The sequence below is a fragment of the Nicotiana tabacum genome, chromosome 6, assembly GCF_000715075.1.
Source record: "Nicotiana tabacum cultivar K326 chromosome 6, ASM71507v2, whole genome shotgun sequence".
NCBI classification, from domain to species: domain Eukaryota; kingdom Viridiplantae; phylum Streptophyta; class Magnoliopsida; order Solanales; family Solanaceae; genus Nicotiana; species Nicotiana tabacum.
The window spans coordinates 124,986,620-125,011,618 of NC_134085.1; the positions used below are offsets into that span (position 1 = coordinate 124,986,620).

The 24,999-nt window shown below is 39.9% G+C and overlaps 1 protein-coding gene across 1 annotated transcript; it reads right to left on the bottom strand.

Annotated features, from left to right (window-relative positions):
• Nucleotides 1-9,594: 9,594 nt before the first annotated feature.
• LOC107775797 (gibberellin 20 oxidase 1-like) lies at nt 9,595-11,811 on the bottom strand. Its single transcript, XM_016595577.2, has 3 exons — nt 11,014-11,811; nt 10,490-10,811; nt 9,595-10,222 (listed from the first exon to the last, which is right to left on the bottom strand). Exons 1-3 carry the CDS (start codon nt 11,559-11,561, stop codon nt 9,953-9,955), a joined length of 1,140 nt encoding a protein of 379 aa, XP_016451063.1. The 5' UTR covers nt 11,562-11,811; the 3' UTR covers nt 9,595-9,952.
• Nucleotides 11,812-24,999: the final 13,188 nt, after the last annotated feature.

Below are 24,999 nucleotides of genomic sequence, written 5' to 3' on the forward strand. Positions count from 1 at the left end.
GTACACCCGTCCTAGACAGACCCAACCCCTGTGTTGAGTCTCCTAAGTCAAATGCACGTGATGCAAACAAACGTTCCTACTAGGGATCTGACATGAGTCTTTGTTATACTAGGTTTGAAACCTGAATTTATTGTTCTAGTCCTGGCTTACCTGAGCGGACAACTCGAGTCGAGGGGGGCAGCGTACCGGGAATACAGAAGCTTCACCGGCTTTGCAACTTGTCCGAACCTCGTTCTAAAATTGGATAAGACTCTAAACAGAAGAGAAGTCACACGAAGTGCACCCTTCTCCATGATTTAGAAGACTCAGAGAGAGGAAGGGTTTCGTAGCAGTTTATATACAGTTCACACAAAATCAAAGCGATAAAAAACGGTATTTAGCACATTAGGCTCAAACATGTAAAATAATCATATAACATATAAAGCCAATCATAACAGCTATTCTAAGCTCGAATTCTTGAACCCTGAACCAAAGATTCTAGGATCGAGTCCCCAGCAGGGTCGCCAGAGCTGTCACACCTCCTTTTTACACTACCCGAAGGTAGTATAAGGGAGTTTTTCCACTTTAAGTGACATTATTCGAAATGAGATTATTTATTTATTTTATTCAGAGTCGCCACTTGGGGATAGTTTTTTTTCTGGTGTCCCAAGTCATCGGTTTATTTTAAAATCCCGAATCGAGGAAAATTCGACTTTCCTTTTGAAGTCTGCGAACCAGAAATCCTGAATAAGGAATTCTGTTAACCCGAGGGAAGGTGTTAGGCACCCCCAGATTCCGTGGTTCTAGCATGGTCGCTTAAACTATTATGATTGGTCTATTATCTGATTTATTACATGTTTTATCTTATGGTACATTTTAACTTATTAGCCGCTTTTAATTAATTTTAAAGAAGATTGAACATTGTTTAAAACATGTCTTTGGATCGCGCCACATGAAATGCACCCGCAATCTGAAGCACATTTTATTCAACATTTTAAGATTTGGATTTGGGTCATATGAAATGCACACCCGAATTTAGGAAGGTAATATTATTAAAATACGCGCCTAAAGCAACTACGAGTTTAAATTTTGCGAAGGCCATGGAAATTTTGCTAAATGGCACGCCTCGAGTTCTAAGTATTTTAAAAGAAATAATTAAATGAGGGCCACGCATTGGAGATTTTATTTGGCGGCGGCGCACCTCAATTCCATTTTAAAGGATATTCAAACTAGAATTCGGAGGGCCATAGACTATTTGTTTTATCTAACATGGATCAACTTGATTCTAATTAATGGACTTAGTTAATTAACACTAAATAAGTTAGAGGTTCTATTTAAAACTTAACTAAAGGCTTACATGGGGAAAAAGTCAACTATTTTAATCAAAGGGGGGCTAGGCCTAGCACAAACGAACCAGCAGCCCAACAAGAGAGGAACGACCTAGATCCCATTTGAAAGGGACGGTCACGCCTGGGCCTAAGATCAAACCCACACTCAAACAAGGACGATTTCAACATTGAATAGGTCCTTAGTTCGAATCCACCACTCAACTTGGAAGGCCAGCCGTTTACATTTTTTATTTTTTAAACTATAAACCAAAGGAAAACAGAGATCATGAGAAAGTTTTCAAGGTTTTGGGCCTGAATTAGGCCAGTCCCGGCAGAAAATAGAACAGCGATGGGTCTTGTTCAGGGATCGAATCCCTGAAGACCAAAACACAATTTTAAACCCATCGGAATTCGAGGCATCACAATACCAGCATTCATTCTCATAATTAGAAATGACTTGAACTATTCGAAGCATAAGTGCCTAAAATTTCAAAATATCTCATAAAAGCTTTTGAAAAACACATTTTTTTGAAATCTGATGAAATAACACAAATACCTAAAATTACTTGCACAAGAAAGACTGCTGAATTCAAAACTTATTCAAACTTTGTACTATATATAGCTAAACATGCTTGATTCTATTACATACTTAGCCATATAACAGCCATCCAAATCAACGAAACCAATTTCAACTATAACAATCTTTTAATAAACAACACACTCCCATGATTTGAGTTTATAAACACCTCAGGGATCCAGAACCAATTGGCCCTTCCAGCAGTAATAGAATTTGAAGGACTGAATGCATGGAAACTAGTAACTCTAATAATAACTCTATTACAATTCCAATGTGAGACTCGGAAGAAAAACATAACTTCATTTTAAACATGCTGAGCTAAAGGAATTAGCATAACCATTGGAGAAGTAGACTAAGTTAGAGGAAAATTTAACACCCAGCAAAAGAGAACAGGATCTTCATATATCTCCATCACAAACACTTCACAAACTATTTTTTACATGCCTAAAGTCAAAGTGTGTACCTGGAAAAATGAAATAAGAAAGGAGGAGAAATTCAGCAATAGACAGTAGTAGGAACAATGTTCAGCAGTCAAATCAACCCAGAAATAACCAAGGAAAACCAACTTTAAACCAGATTTGAACCAGCAATAGTGTCAAATAAAGCCCAGTAATCAGAAACACAACCAAAACCTAAACCAAATACTTGAATACCAACCAAAATTCAACTCATTTTAACCCCTAGTTATTCAAGAATTGTTTCAGAAGTGAGAACCTTTAAAGATCACCAAATTTCTCAATGGAACAGTGTTTTACTAACTATTTTTCAGCCGTTTTGGTTTTTTTTTTATTTTCTTTTCTCTTCTAAAATCTCTAAAAAAATATCTCTTGAGCTTCAAGTAGCAATGCCTTTATAGGCAAGCTATTAGGGCAGCAAAAATAGTTAAAATTTTGCACTTTTACCCCTTTTGAGTTTTCATTTTTGCTTAGATACTCTTAGTATAAAATTCAGATTTTCACATAAGTCCCCACCCCAACTTCTAGGAAGCTTCCTCAATCAATTAAAAGAGATTATTTCAACTAAATTTTCTAATCTACCCTTTAGGACCCCTGTTTTTACCTTAAGAACCTAGACAGAACATGGGTCAAATTGACCCAATTATTCAATTCAAAAACCTAGGCCTGCCAGACTATATTGAATCTCTTTCCTGGGTTTCTGACTTCAAAGCTCGACTTTAACACACACAAACAGAAATAATTAAAAATGGAGACAGAACGAAAGAGACGAAATAAGAGGAGATGGAGATTAGAACATAAACGAACAAAATAAGGAACGGAAGAAAAATGAAAGAAAGGAAAAGAACTGAAAAATACCTAAACCAGGTGGACAAAGTCTTGAAAATCTTCAAAGGAAACTTCGTTTTGAACGAAATGGGCCTTAATCATGTGTTCTCAAACGAAAACACATGAATAACACAAATTTCGGCCTTAAACCTTCGTTAAACTCAACTGATTTGAGTTTGAGATTGTAGGGTTCAAACATTTGATTTAAAATTCGAAGAGTTCTGGGGTGATTTGAGGGAAAAGGGTTATGGATTTGGTGTGAAGGGGTCATGGGAGTTGCAGGGTGTTAATTTGGGGTTGAACAGAGGTGGCGCCGCCACCCTCAGGCGGTGGGATTTCAGGGCGGCTGGCTAGGGTTTGAAGTTTGGTTGGAGTCTCTGAAAGGAGGGGGAGAGACAAGAGAGACGAATTTGAGAGGGGGGGTAACGTTTGGACATATTTATGTTTAATTGGTTCCCAGTTCCGGACCGTTGGATTAGTGAGATCCAACGGTCGTGATTAATAGATCGCAAAACGGGGTCGTTTGGATGGGAAGGGGTTTGGACCGGGTAACAAACGGGTAAGGGACGTGGGTTTGGGCTAAATCTAATTGGGTTTGGACGGGTCTAAGGGGGAAATTCGGTTTGGGCTTGGGAAATTTGAAGACTTGGCCCCAAAAATCCGAATTCTTCAATTCCTTTCCTTTTCTTTTTATTTTCAAATTCTTTTTATTTTCAAAATTAAAAAAATAAAAATATAAAGTAATCCCCAAATCAAATTATCCTACAAAATTAAAATAATTAGCTCTAAATAATAATTGCTAAAATTAATTAAATACCAAATTAAAGAAAACTACCAAAATTCGAAGCTCAAAAAATTAAAAAATGCAAAAACAAGTTATTTTTTTGTGATTTTTTCCATTTTCGTAAAACAAACTAATTTACTAATTAATCCAAAAATATAAAATTAAAACCTAAATGCAACGCGTGACATTTTTGCTATTTTTTATGATTTAAATTAAATATGCACACAAAATGCAAACAAACACGAAAATTGAGCAATTAATTCCTAAAAACCAAATAATAAAAAGAAAAATCCTAATTTTGGGGATTCTGTAGGAGTAATTCATGCGAGGCAAAAATCACGTGCTCACAGATATGAATCGGCCCAAGGCTGCTATTTGCTCGGTCATCCGTTGCACGACCTTCACATTGTTTACCACCGTGATTTCTTCGATGGCTTTGATTTTGTCGGGGTTGATCTCAATCCCCCTGTTTGACACCATGAAACCTAAGAATTTCCCCGAACCTACTCCGAACGCACATTTCTCGGGGTTGAGTTTCGTGTAGTAGCTTCTAAGGATGTCGAATGTTTCATGCAAATGAGTCAAATGGTCCTCTATGCGCAGGGACTTAACTAGCATATCATCAATCTAAACTTCCATAGATTTGCCTATTTGATGTTCGAATATCTGATTAACTAGGCGTTGGTACGTGGTTCTCGCGTTTTTTAGCTCGAAGGGCATTACATTATAGCAGTACGTATCGTACTTCGTGATGATTGAAGTCTTCTCCCTATCCTCGGGGTTCATCTAGATTTGACTATACCCCGAGTAGGCATCGATAAAGGTGAGGATGTCGTGGCAGGCCATGTCATCGATCAAGCGATCGATATTGGGCAACGGGAATGAATCTTTGGGGCACGCTTTATTCAAGTCTTTATAATCTATGCACATTCTTAATTTATTGCATTTTTTGGGAACTACCACCACATTAGCCAACCATTAGGGATATTTAACCTCCCTAATAGACTCTATTTTGAGGTATTTTGTTACCTCGTCCTTGATGAATGCGTGATTTACCTCGGACTGAGGTCTCCTTTTTTGCTTTACCGGTTTGAACCTGGGGTCGACACTTAGTCGATGGGTGGTTATTTCTAGCGGGATACCTGTCATTTCTAAATGAGGCCAATCAAAGCAATCGATGTTATTGATAAGAAATTGAATGAGTTTTTTCCTGAGTTCGGGGGTTAGTACCGTTCCAAAGTATACCTTCCGATCAGGGAGATGCCTGGTCAAAACAGCTTGCTCCAGTTCTTCAATTGTTGACTTTGGGGCATCCGAGTCTTCGGGGGCAATAAAGGTTCGGGGAGTGAAGAAGTCTTCTTCGTCGTCCTCGAGAGCCTATTTGTCTATCGGCTCCTTCGAGGTGAAGGGTATAGAAGTTGGTACCTCCTCGTGAACTGCGGACATCTCCTTTGCTGCATGTTGTTCCCCATATACCATTTTTATACCGTCTTTTGTTGGAAATTTTATCATCTGGTGAAGAGTCGACAGTACTGCCCTCATATTATGTATCCATGGCCTTCCACGCAATGCGTTGTATCTTATGTCACCTCCAGTGACATGGAATTTGGTACTCCGAACTGTACCGGACATGTTGACCGGGATGTGATCTCTCCCTTCGTAGCTTCGCCGGCCATGTTGAAATAGTTGAGGACTCGGGAGGTATGTATGATTTGATCGAACAGTCCGAGCTGTTCTACCACCTTCAACCTGATTATGTACCTGGATCCACGAGAACACGTTTAATTTAAACGTTATTCAAGAGAAACGAAACTACCAGCGTATCGTTGTGTGGGTGAGACAAGGTCTTGAAGTCCTCTTCACTGAATTCAAGGATGTCTTCGGGCATGTGGTCTCGAATTTGCCCTTCTATTGCAGCGGAAACTTTTGCCCGCTTGATTATTGGTCCTTGAGAAACGTCGGTTCCCCCAATGATCATATGAACGATGTGTTGAGGTTTTTCCGTTTCGTTCCTCCCGTCTGCCTCTCCTTTCTCCCGGGCTGGAGCTTCTCGAGCTTCTTCTCAGTCTCCTTGGCGTAGACTACATCCACAGGAATTGGTTCCGGTGTGTCCTCGGGGTTTCGTGGTGGTACACCGACGCCTGGAATAGCTACACCATTCTCTCCATGGTCTTCAAGACCGTTGTTTTCATGTGCATTTACTGAGTTAGACATTTTGACCTGAAATCAAAGATTCTTGGGAAGAAAAAGTGTAATGAATAACTTGTGTTTTCGGTAAACCAGCACGAAAACAATCACTATTAGTCTTAACCCCACGGTGGGTGTCGAACTATTTACCTCGAAAATGGTAATAACAATTAGATTTGAGTTTGTGGTTCTAAAAATAAGTAATTTATTTTTATGCTAGTTGTTAGGCAGTAGATGCTAAGTATGAGACTAGAAAATAAGATAAGAGCTTGAAAGTTGTATGTTTATGCAAACCAAGTGGCCGAAAGTCGGGGCCTCGAGCTAGACTATACGGGACCTCGGGGTCGAGCTAAGCGTTAGGCTAGGGCCGATTGATGAAGAACTAACAGTTATAAGAACTTTGATGAGAGCTACTTATGATCAATGATGAGCAATAAATGAAGAATAATTAATTAAACACAATAAATGTAAGTAATAAAACTGAGGAAAGACAATAGAGAGTATTTAAGTTAGAGAACAGAGAATGTTCTTGCATTGAATATATTGTGTGCAAAAAAAAAACAAGGGTCCCCTTTATATAGGAGGAAAATCCCAACATTGTACATGTATAATTATTACAAGGAAAAGTCGCTGGTACAACTACTTAAAAGTCTAGTACAGACTTGTACTATTCTTGCGGGCGTTGTCAGCTTTGATAACGCGCTTCGAAAAATTTTCACTTGTCCATGATAGTCGTCGGTCTCTGCTGCCCCGAGGTCGTACATGGGGAACCCTCAAGGTCGAACCTCGATCGGTGCCTCGATCCTTCTGGGCGGTATCGATCATAAAATCGGAGTGTCCGATTTTAACTGTGTACAATATGTTTCCATTGCAATCGAACCCAAGTTTCTACAAGTTTCTCTAATTGGCTATAGCATTCCCTGCACCGTTAAAGTCTTAAAGATACCAAATGCAAATCGAGGAGCTTAACCTGAGGGAGAAGACACCCGCTTTCTTTGCAGGTTGATCTAGCAAAAAGTGACCAATGAACAGTGTGGTATATAACTGCTAGCATTTCATTATTATTAACAAGAGATATTGGATTCGACCATAAAAGTAAAAGAACTTTTTTGTAACAAGTGCTTTATTCTAATGGCCTATTCGATGCAAATCCAGATAAATTTATATAGTGAGTTTCAAATACATAATGGTTTAACCGGAAAAAGAAAAGTAAAAGAACATAAATTCGGCAAAAAGATTGTGTATGAGGAAACTTATCAATTTAAAGAAGCATTGTCGTCATTAGTCAACTTTGAACCCAAGAAAGTTTACATTGAATTTTCGGGAAATAATGCAAAGAGAAGAATTGTTGTTATTGCCGATATATATTATGGTGACGGACTCGTGCATGTTTTCAGCAGCATCTGACGAATGAATAGAGGTTTTGGATGTCGAAAGCGGCGAATTTGATACAGCCAAACGCTTGGTGATGGGGTGGGCACAAGAGGATATTTTAAGGATTCACTTTTCTTTGGACTAACATATCCTCTTCATTTTTTGACTTAAAATTCAAATTATGAATGTCACTTGATCTTTCCTTTTGTTGAGTTTATAATTGTAATTATGATTTTTTTTTAACTAAAACTGTTAATCCAATCTAAATTTTTTTCTCATCTTTCTCACGTTTTTCTAATAAAATATCTCAAAAATATAGAAGTGCTCAATGCTACTTCCTTATTAGGATTTGTAAGGAAAGATTTTGGTATATTAGCTGACTAGTACTTTCCTCTTTGAGATTTCTTTCTGTTTAATAAAATAAGCCACCAAGTCTCACTGTGGTATATTAGCTTCAAAAAATAATTAAGTACTAGGGGATATGCACATAATTATAAAAAGTTCCAAAATTCTGAAATCACCAAAAAATGTTACTAAGTCAAAAGGTATTTCATTCCCATTTCAGAGGAGAAACCAGTACTTTATTTCTATTCAATATCTAAAGGACAAGAGGGATTGGGAGAAATTCAGTAAAATTACCCTTTTTATCGGTCTTGAAGTCAAGCTGGTAAAAAGAAAATAAGACATGAACAGGGCGAGAACACTTGTTAATGTTTCTTTCAATATTTTACTCTATCAATATATATAAAAGTTAAACTCGAAAAACAGAAGATAACACAGATTTTGAAGGTAAATAAAGACAAAAGACAATAGCGACAGGAGTAATGAGGCTATAGTTACGTAGGGACAAGCACTCTCTCCACAAATAATAATTTAGTTTATTGGGAGGTTTTGGCCTCATGAGAGTCAGTTTAGGTCATATAATATCGCAAGGAAGAATGTTGCAGCATACAAGGACAAAGAGCAAGACAATGTCCCAAGTGTTCCTTTGCATTCCATAAAGTCACAAACATCCAAATCTCCAGATGTAAAATAATGCCAAGGATAAAACCAAACACACTTGCGCAAGAATCCAATCCTAATATTGAAAGCTCTGGCTATTACCTATACTCCTTTGGATTCTATCTCCAGCCCCTAGCTAGAGCTGTACTCTCTTCTCTTTCTCATAATATGTTTGGCCAAACTTATAAAATCTAACTTATTTTAAAAAGTATTTTTTAAATAAGTATTTTTGGCGAGAAACTGTTGTATTTGATTAATGAAATTTGAGCAGCAATTAATATTTAGTCAAGTTTTTTAAAAGTGCTTCTAACTATATTTTATTGAAGTTTTTTCGGAAGATACTATTTTTTCTGCTTCTCAAAAATTATTTTTGTTTCTATTCAGAAGCATTTTTTTCATTTTAAATGCTTGGTGAAACACCTTAACTTTAAAAGGAAAAAAAAAAAATTTGGCCAAAAAAAAAAATACTTTTGAAAAAAACGAAAAGCTTGGCCAAAGGCTATTTCTCTATTGGTACTAGTAGTATTTTGAATGATTCCCTACGTACGTGGACCCATGTCTTTCTATTTCGACTCTGTAATTAATAGTACTCCCTCCGTTTTCATATTAAATAAAATAATTTCTTTTTAGTCTATTTTAAAATAAATGACACATTTCTAAATTTAGAAATAATTCAATTTTAAACTCTTTTAATTTACCCATTTACCCTTAATGAGAAGCTTTTATAGCCACATAAATGTCATGGCCCTACAAACGTTTTACCCTTAAGCTTTTAAGACCACAAATTTCAAAAGCCTTCTTTTTTTTAAACTCCGTGGCAAGTCAAACTATCTCATATAATATGAAACGGAGGGAGTATCAATTTTCCGTTATCAAGTGATCCATACAAATTTGTAGCTGATTAAGACATTATTTCTTTAAAGCAAATTAATTAATTACCTCTGTGTTTCCCTCATATAACCTAAGCCATAAAAGAATAATGAGTTCGACAGAGGCTAATACATATTTCCTGAATGTGTAGACAGACACAAAATAAGAAGACCGAAAAATTAAAGGAAGAGAAACAAAAGAAATGAGGAAGTCCCAAAAGTTCTCTCTTAATGAGGGATGCTTACATTGGATACCCGTAAAGCTAGCTATACGTAATCATTTCTATATTTTTCAATACGTCAAAATAAACAAAACTAAGCTATACAGCACTTTTATTCCTTTCCTTGTTCTTCCCTATCTCCTCTATATTTACTTTTTTTTTAACTCAACCTCTTTTCTTTTTTATTGTTCGATTCTTCTTCTGATGTTACTGAAAGAGACTGCCGAAGCTTTCACCAATTCCTTCGTTTTCGTCCGGAGGGAAGGTGCAGATATATAAAGAAAATCCTGAGGTCTTCGATCCTCGATATATAAGATTGTCTCATGTGAGGAACGTCGGAAAAAGGTCTTAAACTTGTGCAGTTGTCTGTTGAAGCCAATTTGAGAAAGATTGAAGAGTGTTCATATCAGCTCTGTAATGCTTTTGTGTAAACTCAAGGAGAGTAGGCCATGTGAAGTTGGGATATATTCTAGGGTTGTTGGAGTCCACCAATTCAGTTGGTGGGCTCACTACCTTATCCTTCTTTGGACAAAGAAAGAAAGCAAGTGATTTCCTAGGAGTTTTGTTGTTTACCACTGCTCTGTGCAAGCAACTTTTGTATCTTCCATTTGAAAGCGCCTGCAAAAGGGCAAAATTCAACCAAAAATGTTACCCCACGAACTGAAACTTTTTCATGACTTGTAAATAATTCAACTTGTTTCTATTGCAACAATATCAACAGGGCATCAATTTGTACGTCCTAAGCATTCATGATCTATCATTGTACGTCATATGAAAAGAACATTATACTAATTATTTGTCAGTAAAATATGGAGTAGTTACTGTTTGTCTCATTTTATATTTCATCGGGACATTATACTTTTTCTAGTACGTTAATTCTCTTACCATAAATGTATCGCCTATGTTAACAACGAAAGCGTTGAAATTTGGACTGATGGAGCGCCATTCGTTGTCCACAAAAACTTGAAGCCCGCCAACACAATCTTGATGTAGAATTGTTAATGATGTTGGATCACAATGTGGCCCTGTTCCTAAAGTGAGGTCTGGTTTCTGGCACGGTGGATAATAGTTGAGTCTCATTATAGATTCATTTTCTTCAAAAAATTCTTTGAAGTGTTCCCTCCCTACGCCCAAGCTCATTCCCAAAAGTTCCATTATCCCTAGAGAAAGTATGCTCATTGAATTGCAATATTCTTGATAAACATTCCTGTACAATTGAAGAAAAAAAAGGTTAATATAATTGAAACAACAATAACACACTGAAATTCACACGTGGGGCCTGGGGAGTATACTAGTGTGTATGTGGACCTTAACCCCTACCCGAAGAAGGTAGAGGAGCGGTTTCCAATAGACCTCTGTTCGAGAAAAAAGGAAATAAAAGGTAGTTAACAAGTTGTCATGTGTCTTACCCAAGATGGCTAAAACTTTCACCCATTGTGTTTTGGAAGTACTCTTTAACTATGCGAGATGAGTCTTCTTGAGCGGAGTATCGAAAAGAGAGTGTCTCTTTCCAGGGTAGCTTAGAGGAAAATCTCCCAGTAAAGCTACTGGCATAACCACAATGCTCTCCTAGCTTTCTTTGAGCCTTTTGCTTTTCGGAAAGTGGCAAGTCAAAAAACATGTCCATGAAACGATGGGCGTTGCAGATGAGATTAGCGTTAACACCGTGGTTAACTACAAGAAAGAAACCATGATTACGACATGCTTCACCAACAAGTCTAGATGCTTGTTGGGCCGCGACGGGGTCTCCAGAAAGGAAACCTCCTAAGTCGATAAGTGGAACGGGAAGTTCTCGTGCTGTAGCACGAGGCTTCTCGTCGTCTGGCCATATGAACTGTGTTGGAATGTTGTACTCACGTTTCATCTGAGATGCATCAAAAATCAATGGCCTTTTCTCATCTTCTAATATCCGTAGCATGGGTGATTTCACATTCGTGATCATACAATCAATTGTCATTGCATGCGAGATCTCTTCTTTTTTTCCCAATGTTATGCGTCAACGGAGAAAAGGGAAGAATTAAAGAGTAGTTAATGGTGAGGAGCCAAAGGGAAGATAAATAAAGAGCAAAAGAGAGAGAGGAGGGAGAATGGATTTAGAGAGTTGAGATAAAGGAAAAGCCAAGGCCGTTCATTGGGTAAATAGGTGAACAAAAGTTGGAATCTTATAGGTCTCCCTTTGTGGTGTCCCTAACAAAGAAAACAGGCGCTCCAAAATGGACACTTTGCTGAGAAGGGCTTAATAATGCTTAAAATTGGGATAGAGGTCCATATGTTATTTGTCTTTTCTATTGTTGACAGGAAAGCGTTTCCCAATGGTATTTGGAGTTTCCTTTGGTCGGTTAGTGTATTCAACTAGAAGCGGACCCAAGATTTCAAGTATATGAATTTGTGATTCTAATCGTTTTAAGTTATTAGGTACTAAATTGATAATTTATACATAGTCGATGAATTTTTTAAGATAAATACAACGCTCGAACCAAAGCAACTGGGTTCAACCGAGCCTGCTCCTTACACTCTACCTTTCACCCCTAACTGAACCCCACCTTTCTATCTTCTCCCCTCCCCTGCTTCCCCATCCCCGTCTCCAGCTTCTGCATATTGATATCTCCCGTTTATGTTGCATTTGTTTTGATACATTCTTAAGGATGGAGATATTAAAAAAAATTATCATAAAGATTGATGTAATACTTAATTCCACAAAATAGAACTAGATAACGTAGCCATATACGATTTCATGCAACATATTGTCTCAATCCTACACCAATTGGAATTTTGCAAGAGTTGTAATTGTTAGGACCAAGCGCTTGCTATCATATCAAAAGTTATAGCTGATAGTAAGGGCACACTTTTATTTCTTAACCAAGCCCATCAAGCAAGCGTCATATTCGATCATGACTCCGACCCGAGCACCCCAGCCCATAGACAGGATGTTGGCATTACCCAGTAGTAATGCCAGTTCCCATTAAGAGATTCATTTTAAGAAGAGAAGGAAGGTTTTCGACTCATAAGGAGCTTTCTCTTCTTTTTTTTCATTTTCTAATTATCATTATATCTTCACCTAAATTAGAAATTACTTTACGCTCAAATTTTTACTTACTATTTAACAAAAGCAGCGACAATAATGACTTATACTACCTAGTTATTGACTCTACCATAAGTGTAGGTTCAAATCATATTTAATGTCTTTGTTATCTCCTTTCATAGTCTCTCTATGTAACTAAGAAGCTATTACTATAAAACACAAAAGCAAGGACAGGGGAAGCCTAATCATGCCGACCTGTAAATAGACAGTTTCTAATTTAAGAATTAAAGAGAAGCTTACTACAGTAGCTTCAGTAGTAATCTCTTTTGGAGTAAGTTAACAAATAAGAGCATCTTACTACATGATAATCCATTGAATGGGATAAAAAAGACAGAAGGTACTAAGAGTGAACCAAGCAAGAGGAGATTTTTTGTTACTAGATGAGTGTTTACAATTGGCAAAAAAAGTATTAATGACACACAAAATGATTTGAACCTGCAAAAGGGAACAGGGAAGTCGATGGTGTTGTTGGAGACACTTGTGCTAATTACTATAATTAGCTCGAAAAATGTGGGTAATAATTAAAGATAAATTGTGGTTTTAAAGATATGTAATTTATTTCAATACTAGTGAATATATAAGTAATATTAGGTTTAAGTAAAAAGAATGATGAACCAAACCAGTGTTACTGGAACAGTGGGGACATCGAGCTCGATAATCTCGGGGGCCTCGAGGTGAGCTAAGAACCAATAAAGTATGAGCAATAAATTAAAAATGATAAAGCTGAAGAACAATTATTGAGCGCGGTAAACGAGAAAAACATAGTAGAATATTCTATTGCAGTGAATAATGTGTCATTTACAAATGATTGGGGTCCCCTTTATATAGGAGGAGAAAACTTCAATATAGTACATTACTAATTGTGATAAATAATTCTATTGGTAGAGGTGTATAAAAACCTAGTACGGACCTGTACCATTTCGTACAAATCTTATCTTTTAATTTATGCCCTGATACATGTGTCCTTGAGAAATTCTCGCTCGTTCTTGAGTGTCTTCAAGATTGTATTGCCCTCGATGTAGGTTATGTCAGGCCTTCAATCTGCTCTCTCGAGGTGTGTGTCTTTCAGTCGGGTCCGCACTTGGAGTTGCCCGGACTCGAACTCATAGCCCCAATTTAAGACTTCGAAATCTGGCTACACGATTCTGACCGTATACAGATAGTCCCCGCGTTTCATAGAATGAAATGATATGAAACGATTTGGATTCCCGAAGTCCTTAGTGATGATGTCATCCTCGTGATGCAAGCGTTCGAAGTGACCGAAACGTCCTGTCGGTTCATTTCCCCAAAAATATTGAATGCATGCCAGCATTGGTCGGCCACTAGTGCTGCTGAACCGTCGTTGCCCTTCTATAAATATGAGGCAATTCCTCTAAGTAGAGAACTTTACTCTTTCTTCACCCCTTTCCCATCTTCATCTCTTTCTCCAATCACCCATTTTCTCCGCCTCTTTAAGCGCCGGAAAACGCCAAGCCCTTGCCAGGAACACCACATCCCTGTGCAACCTGTATTATTTAGCTTACAACCATGGCCAAAACTTCCAAAACGGTCCACAAAAAAGATAAAGCATCATCTTCTTCTGCCTCCCGGCCGGCCAAACTGGTGGTGCCGCCAACACTCGAGGAGATCACCCCCGGTAATTGCATTATTAAGAAAGACTTCAGTATCGAGAATCCTCCCGATGTCCCAGGCATATGCGACCATGCATCTCGATATATTAGCTTAATAACAAAGAAGCTTATCAAGGATGTAAAGAGGGACTGTTGTTGGGGAGATGAGGTTGAGGTTCAGATCCCGAACCTCGATGAAAGCATTACTACCCACATGGAGGGGTTTTTGAGTATTTACACTTACCCCTTCACACTAGGTCCCCTCAATCCGGTGGTGATCGACTTCAGCAGAACGTACGAAGTCACCCTCGCTCAGATTTACCCTTCCTTTTGGCGTATCGTGATCATGTTGTGGTATTTTTCTAAAAAGGCCAAGGGTTTGGAATTCACCCTCAGCCACCTGGTTCAATTGTATCGGCCCCAGTTATTTTGAGGGATCATCAAACTGCAGCGCCGAACAATGAAATCCTTCTTCGTCAGTACCGACGAACCCAAAGATCGGGGTTGGATGAGCCAGTTTGTTAGAGTAAGAACTTCGGACATCATCCTCGAGGATAAAATGCCGTTCCCGGAGAGGTGGAACTTTAACCGTAAGTGGAGTTCGCATTCCCTGTACCTATTTATATTTTACTTCCATATTTCATAACGTTGTTATCCTTCTTCTGGCAGCCAATGCTTGGGCGCCCCCAACGGTGCCCGACCTCGAGGATTGGGTCCCAAAGATAGCTGCCACTTCTTCCTACAACAAGCGCAAGTGGCATAAGTTATCAAAGGGCCAATGGGAGGCCAAGAACCATGGTAAGTGTCTTTCAACAATTTCAAATGCCTTTCATACATTGGCAGCATTTTATTCACGCTTACCTGTGCAGGCATCGGTGATGCATCTAAAATGAGGTCGGCTCCGATCGGGGAAAAAGCCAAGCCTTCAAATTCGAAGTCCGAGAAGGACAACAAAAGGAAAAGGGATTCGAAGCCCGAAGATCCTCAAGACAAGAAAATCCCCGCTCGAATACTACGAAAAATATTTGCTCGAACGGGCGTGAATTCGGCCCATGATTCCACGGATGACGAAGAATAATGATGATGAAGAGTCGGCACTGGTGATTCGAACCAGGAAGCTAATCGAGGCCGTCAAGCCTTCCGATTCGGAAAACTCATCCCGTGGTGAGGATGCCCCCAAAGAAGAAACAGGCAAGGCCCTAGTGTCCCCGGAGGTTGAGATTGTCCCTCCGTCTTCAACAACTATACCGGAGGGGGTAAATGCCGAGACCCCAAATGCTAATGAGAATGCCCCGAGTGAAGAGATCGGTTCCGTGACAACAAGTCATTCCTTTTCTTTGCTGACTTATTCTGAGGTGAAAATTGAAGCAGCCAGCGCTCTGCATAAGCTCGATCCAAGAAAGGTCATCGAGGATGATGTTTTTAAGGGTTGCTATGCTAGGATTGAGGATGTTGATGACCTGAATGATACGTCCACTATCTTTGAAGAGACTCAACATCACCTTTCCTGGGTAAGTAGTCATCTTTAGTATTGCAATTTTTCTTTCTTTTCTTTCGACTGATGTGTCTCCATTTCATGTATAGGCCATCGCAAAGTTCAGAGCTAAGTAGAGCCAATGTGAGGCCGAGCTCAAGAAAGTTTCAGGTGAAGAGAAACCCCTGAGGCTTTTCTGTAGCCAGAAGGAAGAGGAGCTTAAGGATCTTCGAACCGCATTGGCCAAAGCTCAAAAAAAGAGTCCGATTTAGATTAGCAGGTATGTTACGCCCCAACCTCGGGAGGCGCGACTGTCGCTCAATCGAGTGAACCCGACCGAGCAAGCCTTTTTGGACACTTTCTACCCAACTCACTATGATCAAGAAACCATGCTTTCATTTATTTAAACAGTAGGAAAGATCGTACATACAACATCGCTAGATCATTTTATATTACAACCCTTAAACTATCGTTATGTTCCCAAAATTCATACAGTTACAGTTTAGAAGAACAAGATTTTAGAATTACAACATAGTCCAGTGACCCATCCAATGCCCATACACAACCCACACAAACGTCTACGGAGCCTCTAAAGATACAAAAGACAGTTATGATAATGCCGGCAACAAGGCCCCGACTATACCTCAAAAAATAATAATTTATAACAAAAGATACACTGCATAACCCCTGGAAGAAAAGGGGCTCACCGAGATTGCTGAGAGGAGGATGCTCTGCTACCTGCGATCGACACTGTCTATTATGGAACCACCTACATCCATTCAAATATGTAGCGCCCCCGGCAAAAGGGACGTTAGTACCATGGAATAGTATTGGTATGTATAACTAAACATCATCTCATTATAAATAACAACCACACAAGAACAAAGAAATCATAAGGATCAACAAAAGCTTTAAACAATCACCACATCATCAAATAAAGAGGGGATCACAGAGCTTTCACATAATTTCCATAACTTTAGGTTAGGACATCTCATACTGTTGCATTATCATTCACAATACCACCACTTTCTTGCGCAGAGTCCGATCACGGCCTGATCGGCTAAGCCGCCTCATTTGAGACATATACCTCAATCACAATTTCATTCTCACTTTTCGCTTTTAATATCAACACAATACCACCATGTGTGTAGCATGGCATCCGATCACGGCCCGATCGGCTAAGCCGTCTTACCAAGATGTTTCCCTTTTCCATCAACCATCTCACTTTAATTTTTGTTCACACATATATCAGTTCATCGGCACTTGGGCCACAATTATCACATCATACTTGGCACTAGGCCACATATCATAATTCAATTCTTTTCCCCCACATTTCACATCATTTACACTTTCAACATTAACCTTGCAATTTAAGATAATGGGCACATACGAGAGCAATTCAAATTGTAAGCATATAGAGGAATTCACATAGTTCGGCATAATAGTCACAATTTAAACTTGACTTGAAATCTAAGCATTTTAGCACATAGTTCACATACTTCACACATCCTCCTTTTATCAAGATTAGCATATTGAACACATTGAGACATACCTTTCACATATATTCTTGCAACACCAATTCATTTGAAATAACAAGTACTACATCAATCAAGTTTCGGACTTATAACATTTTTATGGACACCATAGGAGCTCAATTTCTAAGCAGAGGGGTTTTTAGCAATACATACCTCAATACAGAGTTCCTTAAATTATTACAATAATTCTGGAACTCCTAGCAACTTTGATCTATTTTATGAGAATTACAAGTTGAACCAAGAATTAGAGGGATAATCAAGATTCTAGCTCATTTGGGCACATTATCAAGCACTAAGTGTGCATTATAATTTTAGGACCTTTTTGTGAGAGATTCTATCATCCTACACCCCATTTGTTACATTTTTAGCTCACAATCTCCCCATAACCTTTTATCAAACATGCATGCAAGATAATCAATCCTTATACCCATGAACCCACTTGTTAATTACTCATTTTAATAAGAATTTCGAAATCAAAGATAAGGGCACAAGTTCTTACCTCTTAAGGTGAAGGCTTAGTAACTTTACTTGATAATCTTCAAATATTTGGGCAACGATTGAATATAGACTTGGTGAGGATCACTTTCTCCCTCTAGACCTCTTTCTCTCACTCTAAATGTAGTAGAATATAGCATAAAATGGTCTAATGGGGTGTTTTTAATGGAATGGGGTCGGGTTTTAAAAGTTAAAAAATAGGAGCCCCGACTCAATCTGCGGTTGCATATGCGATTGCATAACTGATATGCGGCCCACAAAAGGGACCGCAAAGTAGCCCTCAATACTTGAATATTCTACCCGGGTATGCGACCAATATTCAGTCCGCATACCTATTCTGGATCGCATAATGCACCGTAGAACTGCCCTTCGCAAAAAGATCCGAACCGCGGCGAGCAAGCTCGCCACGAAGAATTTTATAAATTTCTAACACATATTTTTAACTTGGCACTATAAGATTTTAGGTTTTTGAGTAAAAACTTCACGGAGCCTTACAAGGTAACTGTAATTTTAATAGAGTACGACCTTTTTAGCCCTACTTCAGAGGCTAATACTTCGATATCTCAGCTACAACAAAAGCTATATATGATTGGCAGCTCCAGGGCGAGGTAGATCAAGTTCGAGCTGATTGTCATCAGTGGAAGAAGAAAATGGATCAACTTGCTGCAGATAAGGAAGCTGTTATGGCCCAACTAGCCTCGGCTGAGGCTCAGCTCCGAGGTGTTGAAGCGAAGGGTCTGGCTCAGGCTAGGAAAATCGAGGGGTTTGAGGCTGAGCTATCTAGAGCTCGGGCCAAAGCCACACAGGCTAAGGCTAATGCTATACAGGTTAAGGCCGAAGCTGAGAAGACAAAGGTTGTGGCTGATAAATCCATTGCTATATACTCGAGGGAAGCCACGACCGTTCAAGCTGAGTTGAGGGAGGCCCCCGACCGGGGGAGACGGAGCAATGAATTGTCTAAGTGCCAAGCTCGGAGGGAGACTCTCGAAGAAATCCTTGCCCGAGGGTTCAACCTCACCGGGGAGATAGACGAAGAAAAGGCGCGGGAAACCGATGCTAGGTTTCTTGTCTCCTCCGATGACGAGGATGCGGTGATTGGCTACAGGGACGAGGAAGGTGAAGAAGATGTTCCCAAAGGGGAAGAGACTCTTGAAGATAGAGCCGATGAAGATGAAGATGACACTCCCGGGGGTGTGACCCGGAAAATAAATTAGGTTTCCTTTTTTGTGCAAGGGCCCCTTGTGGGCATTATATATATATTTTATAAATTTACCTTATGAATATAAAGTATCGTTTTGCTCTATCCTCGATTTGTGTTGAATTTTATTTTGTCCCCATTTGTGGAAAATTCTGATGATTCAAATACTTAGCTCGAGTATCGGTGCAGAATCATAATAAACCCTTAGGTTTTTATTGCTCAAGATCATACCACTTAAGGTTTTAGATTATCCTCAAGCTAAGCTTAAAATCAATTTGATGCGAGCTCGGAACAATGGGGCCTTTGGGTCCGAGTTGAATGAGAACGAAGTCTCGGACTCCCATAAGCTTTTGGCCCTATATCTCTTTTAAACTGGCCCTTAGGCTCTTGTATATCGGCCCTTAGGCTCTTTTAAAATTGTCCCTTAGTTTCTTTAAGTTGGGCCGTTTCGGCCTCTAAAATGGCTATATATTTTTTCCCACATTTCGGCTAAAAGACTTAGTGAAATTTTAGTTATGCCTTAGCATGTATTTTTGTACCCGTTGGGTTTTTTGAAGGCTCAACGTATCGGAACCTTATTAGAAATTTCATTTGTATAGACATAACCAAATACCTCTTGAGTTTTTTCCGAAGGCTGGTGTTATCGAAGCCTTTGGAATATTCTAGGGCTAATTTATCGAAGCCCTTAGATTTTTCGGGGGCCGAATTTATCAAAGCCCCTTATATTTTGATTTTGTCGGGGGTAGCCTGACTTAACCGATTTTTCAATGTTTGAAGGCCTTTAATTTTATAGCGAAAGTCGGAGTTCTCCGAATCGTATTATTTTGGCAGTAGCCTTTATGTGACCAAAGTCTTTAGTATGGTCGTAGCCTTCGGGTTTGTCACTTGAACCTTTTCCCGATAACTTTCCGAACTTGTTCGAAAAGTTAGTCCCTGAGTATCTTGGCCTTTGTTTCGAAAGGGTGCCTTTTTGAGGTTTTACGAGTCTGAATTTTTGATGACTCGGATGTATTGACTGTCAGTGACAATCCCCAGGTATTTTAGGATGCTTTGGCCACGATTCATTTGACCGTTTGGCCCATTACAAAGTTCTTATATCGAGGCCCTCTTAGGCGTGAAGTATCTTTCTCAAAAATATAACCTCCGAGGGAGTGGTGCCCCCAGTATTTGAGGTTGATTGAAAAAAAGCCTTGAATACTTGTTGAATATTCCTTAGGTAGCATATAGGTGTTGCCTTGTTAAAAACCGTGCTGGTAAAACCCATTTGGGATAAAACCCGATCTAAGGGAAAAAGAGTGCAACGTATGCTTTCAAACCCAAGGTCTTCGAGCTAAAAGGTGCCTCGATGTCTCCAATCGATCATCTGCAAGGAGTTAGTTTTAAATACAAATGGAAAAGGGGAGAATGTCATACCTCAGCAGTAATATCGCTTAAGAAACGATACATTCCAATTGTTTGGTAGTTGCTCGCCTTCCATTATGCTAAGTTTGTAGGATCCTTTCACAACGACTCCAAGGAAACCGTACGGTCCTTCCCAATTGGGACCTAGTTTCCCTTCGTTTGGGTCTTGAGTGTTGAGAGTGACTTTCCTTAGTGCTAAGTCCCTGACTCTGAAATATCGAAGGTTCTTCCTTCTGTTGTAATACTTTTCGATCCTTTGGTTTTACGCGGCCATTCGAATTAATGCGACCTCACATTTTCCATCGAGTACTTTGAGAGAAGTGTTCATATCTTCGTGATTTGAGTCCTCGGTGGAATGCTAAAACCTAACGCTAGGTTTCCCGACTTCGACTAGGATTAATGCTTAGGGTCCGTATACCAAAGAAACGGGGTCTCCCCCGTGCTTGACTTCGACGTCGTTCGATATGCCCATAGCACCTCGGGTAATACTTCTCTCCATTTCCCCTTTACCTCATCTAACCTTTTCTTTAAGTTTCGAATGATGGTTTTGTTTGTGGACTCGGCCTGACCATTTTCACTTGGGTGGTAAGGCACTGATAGAATCCTTTTGATTTTATGATCCTCAAGGAACTTTCTTACTTTACTGCCGATGAACTGTTTCCCATTATCACATGCTATTTTGGCGAGTATCCCGAACAGACATATGATGTGGTCCCATATGAAGTCAATGACTTCTTTTTCTCTTATCTTCTCGAAGGCCTGCGCTTCAACCCATTTTGAGAAGTAGTCAATCATAAATAAAATAAATTTAGCTTTATCTAGCCCCATTGGTAGGGGGCCGACGATGTCCATCCCCCATTTCATGAATGGCCACGGGGATAGGACTAGATGGAGTTGTTCACCGGGTTGGTGGATCATCGGTACAAATCTTTGGTTATCACACTTTTGGACGAACTCCTTGGTATCCTTTTCCATGCTATCCCAATAATACCCCGCTCTGATCACCTTGCAAACCAGAGAGTCTGCACTATAATGGTTCCCACAGGTGCCTTCATGGATTTCTCGTAGTACGCAATAGGTATCTCCGGGTCCCAAGTATACTGACAGTGGTTCATCGAAGGTTCTTCTATACAACGTTCCATTTTCATCGAGAGAGAATCGAGCTGTATTGGTTCGAAGTGTTCTCGATTCGTTTGGGTCCGCGGAGAGCTTTCCATGCTTCAAGTAGTTGTTGTACTTATTCCTCCAATCCCACGTTAAACTTGTTGAATTAATATCTTCATGGCCTTCTTCAACCACCGACTTCGATAGTTGGACGACAGTCCCCGGGACAATATCATTTTCTTCATCCGATGACCCCAAGTTCGCAAGTGCATCGACCTCACTATTCTGTTCTCGAGGTACATGGTCCAGTGTCCATTCCTTGAAACGGTGCAATTACATATGACATTTTTCCAAGCACCTCTGCATTCAATCGTCTCGAACCTTGAAGCTCCCGTTTACTTGATTAACTACCAAAAGGGAGTCACACTTTGCCTCGATGACCTCTACTCTAAGGCCCTTGGCTAGTTCGAGACCTACAATCTTGGCCTCATACTCGGCCTTATTGTTAGTCAATTTAGAAGTTTCGATAGATTACCTAATGACACTGCCTGTAGGCAGTTTTAAAACGATACCGAGCCCGAATCTTTTCACATTCGAGGCACCATCTGTGAAGAGGGTCCATACCCCCGATGACGTACCAGTTTTTAACAAAATTTACTTTTCTACTTTGGGCACAGTGGTAGGCGTGAAATCGGACATGAAGTCTACAAAATTTGAAACTTAATAGCCATTCGAGGCTGATATTCAATATCATATCCTCCAAGTTTCATGGCCCATTTGGCCAACCTGCCCGATATTTCGGGTTTATGCAAGACATTTTGAAGCGGGTATATGGTCAGTACACATATATGATGGCATTGAAAATATGGTTTTAATTTCCTAATTGCGCTTATTAATGCAAGAGCTAACTTTTCCAAATTGGGGTACCTAGTTTCAATATCTCCTAGGGTCCGACTCATATAATAGACATGAAATTGCGTACCTTGCTCTTCCCGAACCAACACGCCACTTACCGCCACCTCGTACATGGCTAGATAGAAGCAGAGCGTTTCATCCTCCTTCGGAGTATGGAGTAGGGGTGTGATCGAGAGATTCCGTTTTAATTCTTCCAATGCTTGTTGGCATTCTGGAGTCCATACGAAGTTGTTCTTCTTCTTGAGTAGGGAAAAGAAATGATGGCTCCGATATGATGACCTCGAGATAAATCGGCCTAGGGAAGCTATCCTCCAGATCAGCCGTTGTACGACTTTCACATTGTTCACCATGGTGATCTCCTCGATGGCTTTGATTTTATCGGGGTTGATCTCTATCCCCCTGTTCGACACCATGAAGCCCAAGAACTTGCCGAGCCGACTCCGAAAGTGCATTTCTCAGGGTTGAGCTTCATGTTGTACTTTCTTAGGATATCAAACGTTAGTTTCAAATAAGTCTAATGGTCCTCTGCGTGCAAGGACTTAACTAGCATGTCATCAATATAAACATTCATAAATTTTCCTATTTGATGTTCGAACATTTTGTTAACTAGGCGCTGATACGTGGCTCCTGCATTCTTTAGCCCGAAGGGCATTACATTATAGCAATGTGTTCCATACTTCGTGATGAACGAAGTCTTTTCCTGGTCCTCTAGGTTCATTTGAATCTGATTGTACCCGGAGTAGGCATCGAGAAAGGTAAGGATCTCGTGGCCAGCCGTAGCATCGATCAATCGATCGATGTTGGGTAGTGGGAAAAAATCTTTAGGGCATGCTTTGTTTAAATCCTTGTAGTCTACACACATTCTAAGTTTATTCCCCTTTTTAGGGACTACCACTACGTTAGCTAGCCATTCGGGATATTTTACTTCCCTAATGGATCCTATTTTGAGAAGTTTGGATACCTCTTCTTTGATGAAAACATGCTTTACCTCGGACTAAGGTATCCTTTTTTGCTTCACTGGCTTAAATCTGGGATCGACACTTAGTCGATAGGTAGTTATCTCGGGTGGGATCCCTGCCATATCTAAGTGGGACCAGTCAAATCAATCAATGTTATCGATAAGAAATTGAATGAGTTTTTTCCTGAGTTAGGTGGTTAACCTCGTCCCCAATTATACCTTTCGTTCCGGAAGATGCTCGATCAATATGGCCTGCTCGAGTTCTCCGATCGTGGACTTCGTTGCGTCCGATTCCTTGAGGGCAAAGAAGGCTCGGGGGTGAGGAATTATTCTTCTTCATCAACAACCACCTGTTCGTCGATCACCTGTCCTCCGGGCTCAACCGAGGGTATGGGCTGTGATAGCTATTTGGTGGCCTGTTAGTCCTTCGACTTCTCCGATGTAGGTGGTGTTGATACCGATTCCAAGTCATGTACTACAAACATCTCCTTAGCTGTGTGCTGCTCTCCATATACTGTTTTAATGCCATCCTTTGTTGGGAACTTCATCACTTGATGAAGGGTTGATGGCACTGCCCTGATGCTATGGATCCACGACCTTCCAAGTAAAGCATTATACCTCATATCTCCATCGATAACATGGAACATGGTGTTTTGTATGGTTCCGACCATGTTGACTAGGAGGATGATTTTTCCCTTTGTTGTTTCACTCGCCATGTTGAATCCACTCAAGACTCCAGAGGCAGGTATGATTTGGTCAAGCAGCCCGAGCTGCTCCACGACCCTTGATCTGATTATATTTTCTGAGCTACCTGGATCTACGATAACACGTTTAACTTGACCTTTATTTAAAAGGATAGAGATTACCAGTACATCATTGTGAGACTGAGATAAGGCCTCGATGTCTCCTTGCTGAATGTGAGGGTGTCCTCGAGCATGTAGTCCCAAGTCTATTTCTCCCTTATGATGGAAACTTTGGTACGTTTGAATATAGGTCACTGTGAGACGTCGACACCACCTATAATCATGTGAATGACATATTGAGGTTCTCTTGGTTCATTCTTCCTGTTTGCATCTCTTTTTGGAAATGATTCTTGGCCCGGTTGCTGAGAAATTCGCGAAGATACCCCTCGTTGAACAGCTAGGCTACCTCCTTTCTAAGTTGCCTGCAATCCTTAATCCTATGACTGTGAGTACCATGATACTTGCACGTCAAGTTGGGGTTCCTCTGAGAAGTATGTCTTTATAGGCTTGGGCCACCTAGTATCTCTAACTTTGCCAATGGCTCAGATGATCCCCAAGGCATCGAGGCTGAAGTTGTACTCCGATAATTAGGGTGCCTCTACCGGTCCCAAGTTCCTATCAAACCCAGTTTTGCTCACGAATCCCCAAGAGCTTTGACCTCGATCTGCTCTTCGATTATTTCGAGGTATGTTACACCTTGAAATGTTCCTTTGATCCTCGACGTATGGCTGATATCTTTCCTTATTCGATCTTGACCCCCTTTCTGCATTTCCTGACTCCCTTGCTAGTAACTTGCTTGGTTAAACTGAGCCTGAGGGGGCTCCCAACTGGTCATCCTCGACACTAATTTTTTATTGGTACCTGTTATGCACATCCGCCC

Bases quoted from the DNA above. Each gene is read 5' to 3' on its own strand.
- LOC107775797 (XM_016595577.2), bottom strand. From the start codon at position 11,561: ATGACAATTGATTGTATGATCACGAATGTGAAATCACCCATGCTACGG. The intron at 10,812-11,013 runs GTAAGACACATG...TCAATTGTACAG, and splicing joins GAAAGTTTTAGCCATCTTGG to GAATGTTTATCAAGAATATT. The intron at 10,223-10,489 runs GTAAGAGAATTA...GCCCTTTTGCAG, and splicing joins ACATAGGCGATACATTTATG to GCGCTTTCAAATGGAAGATA.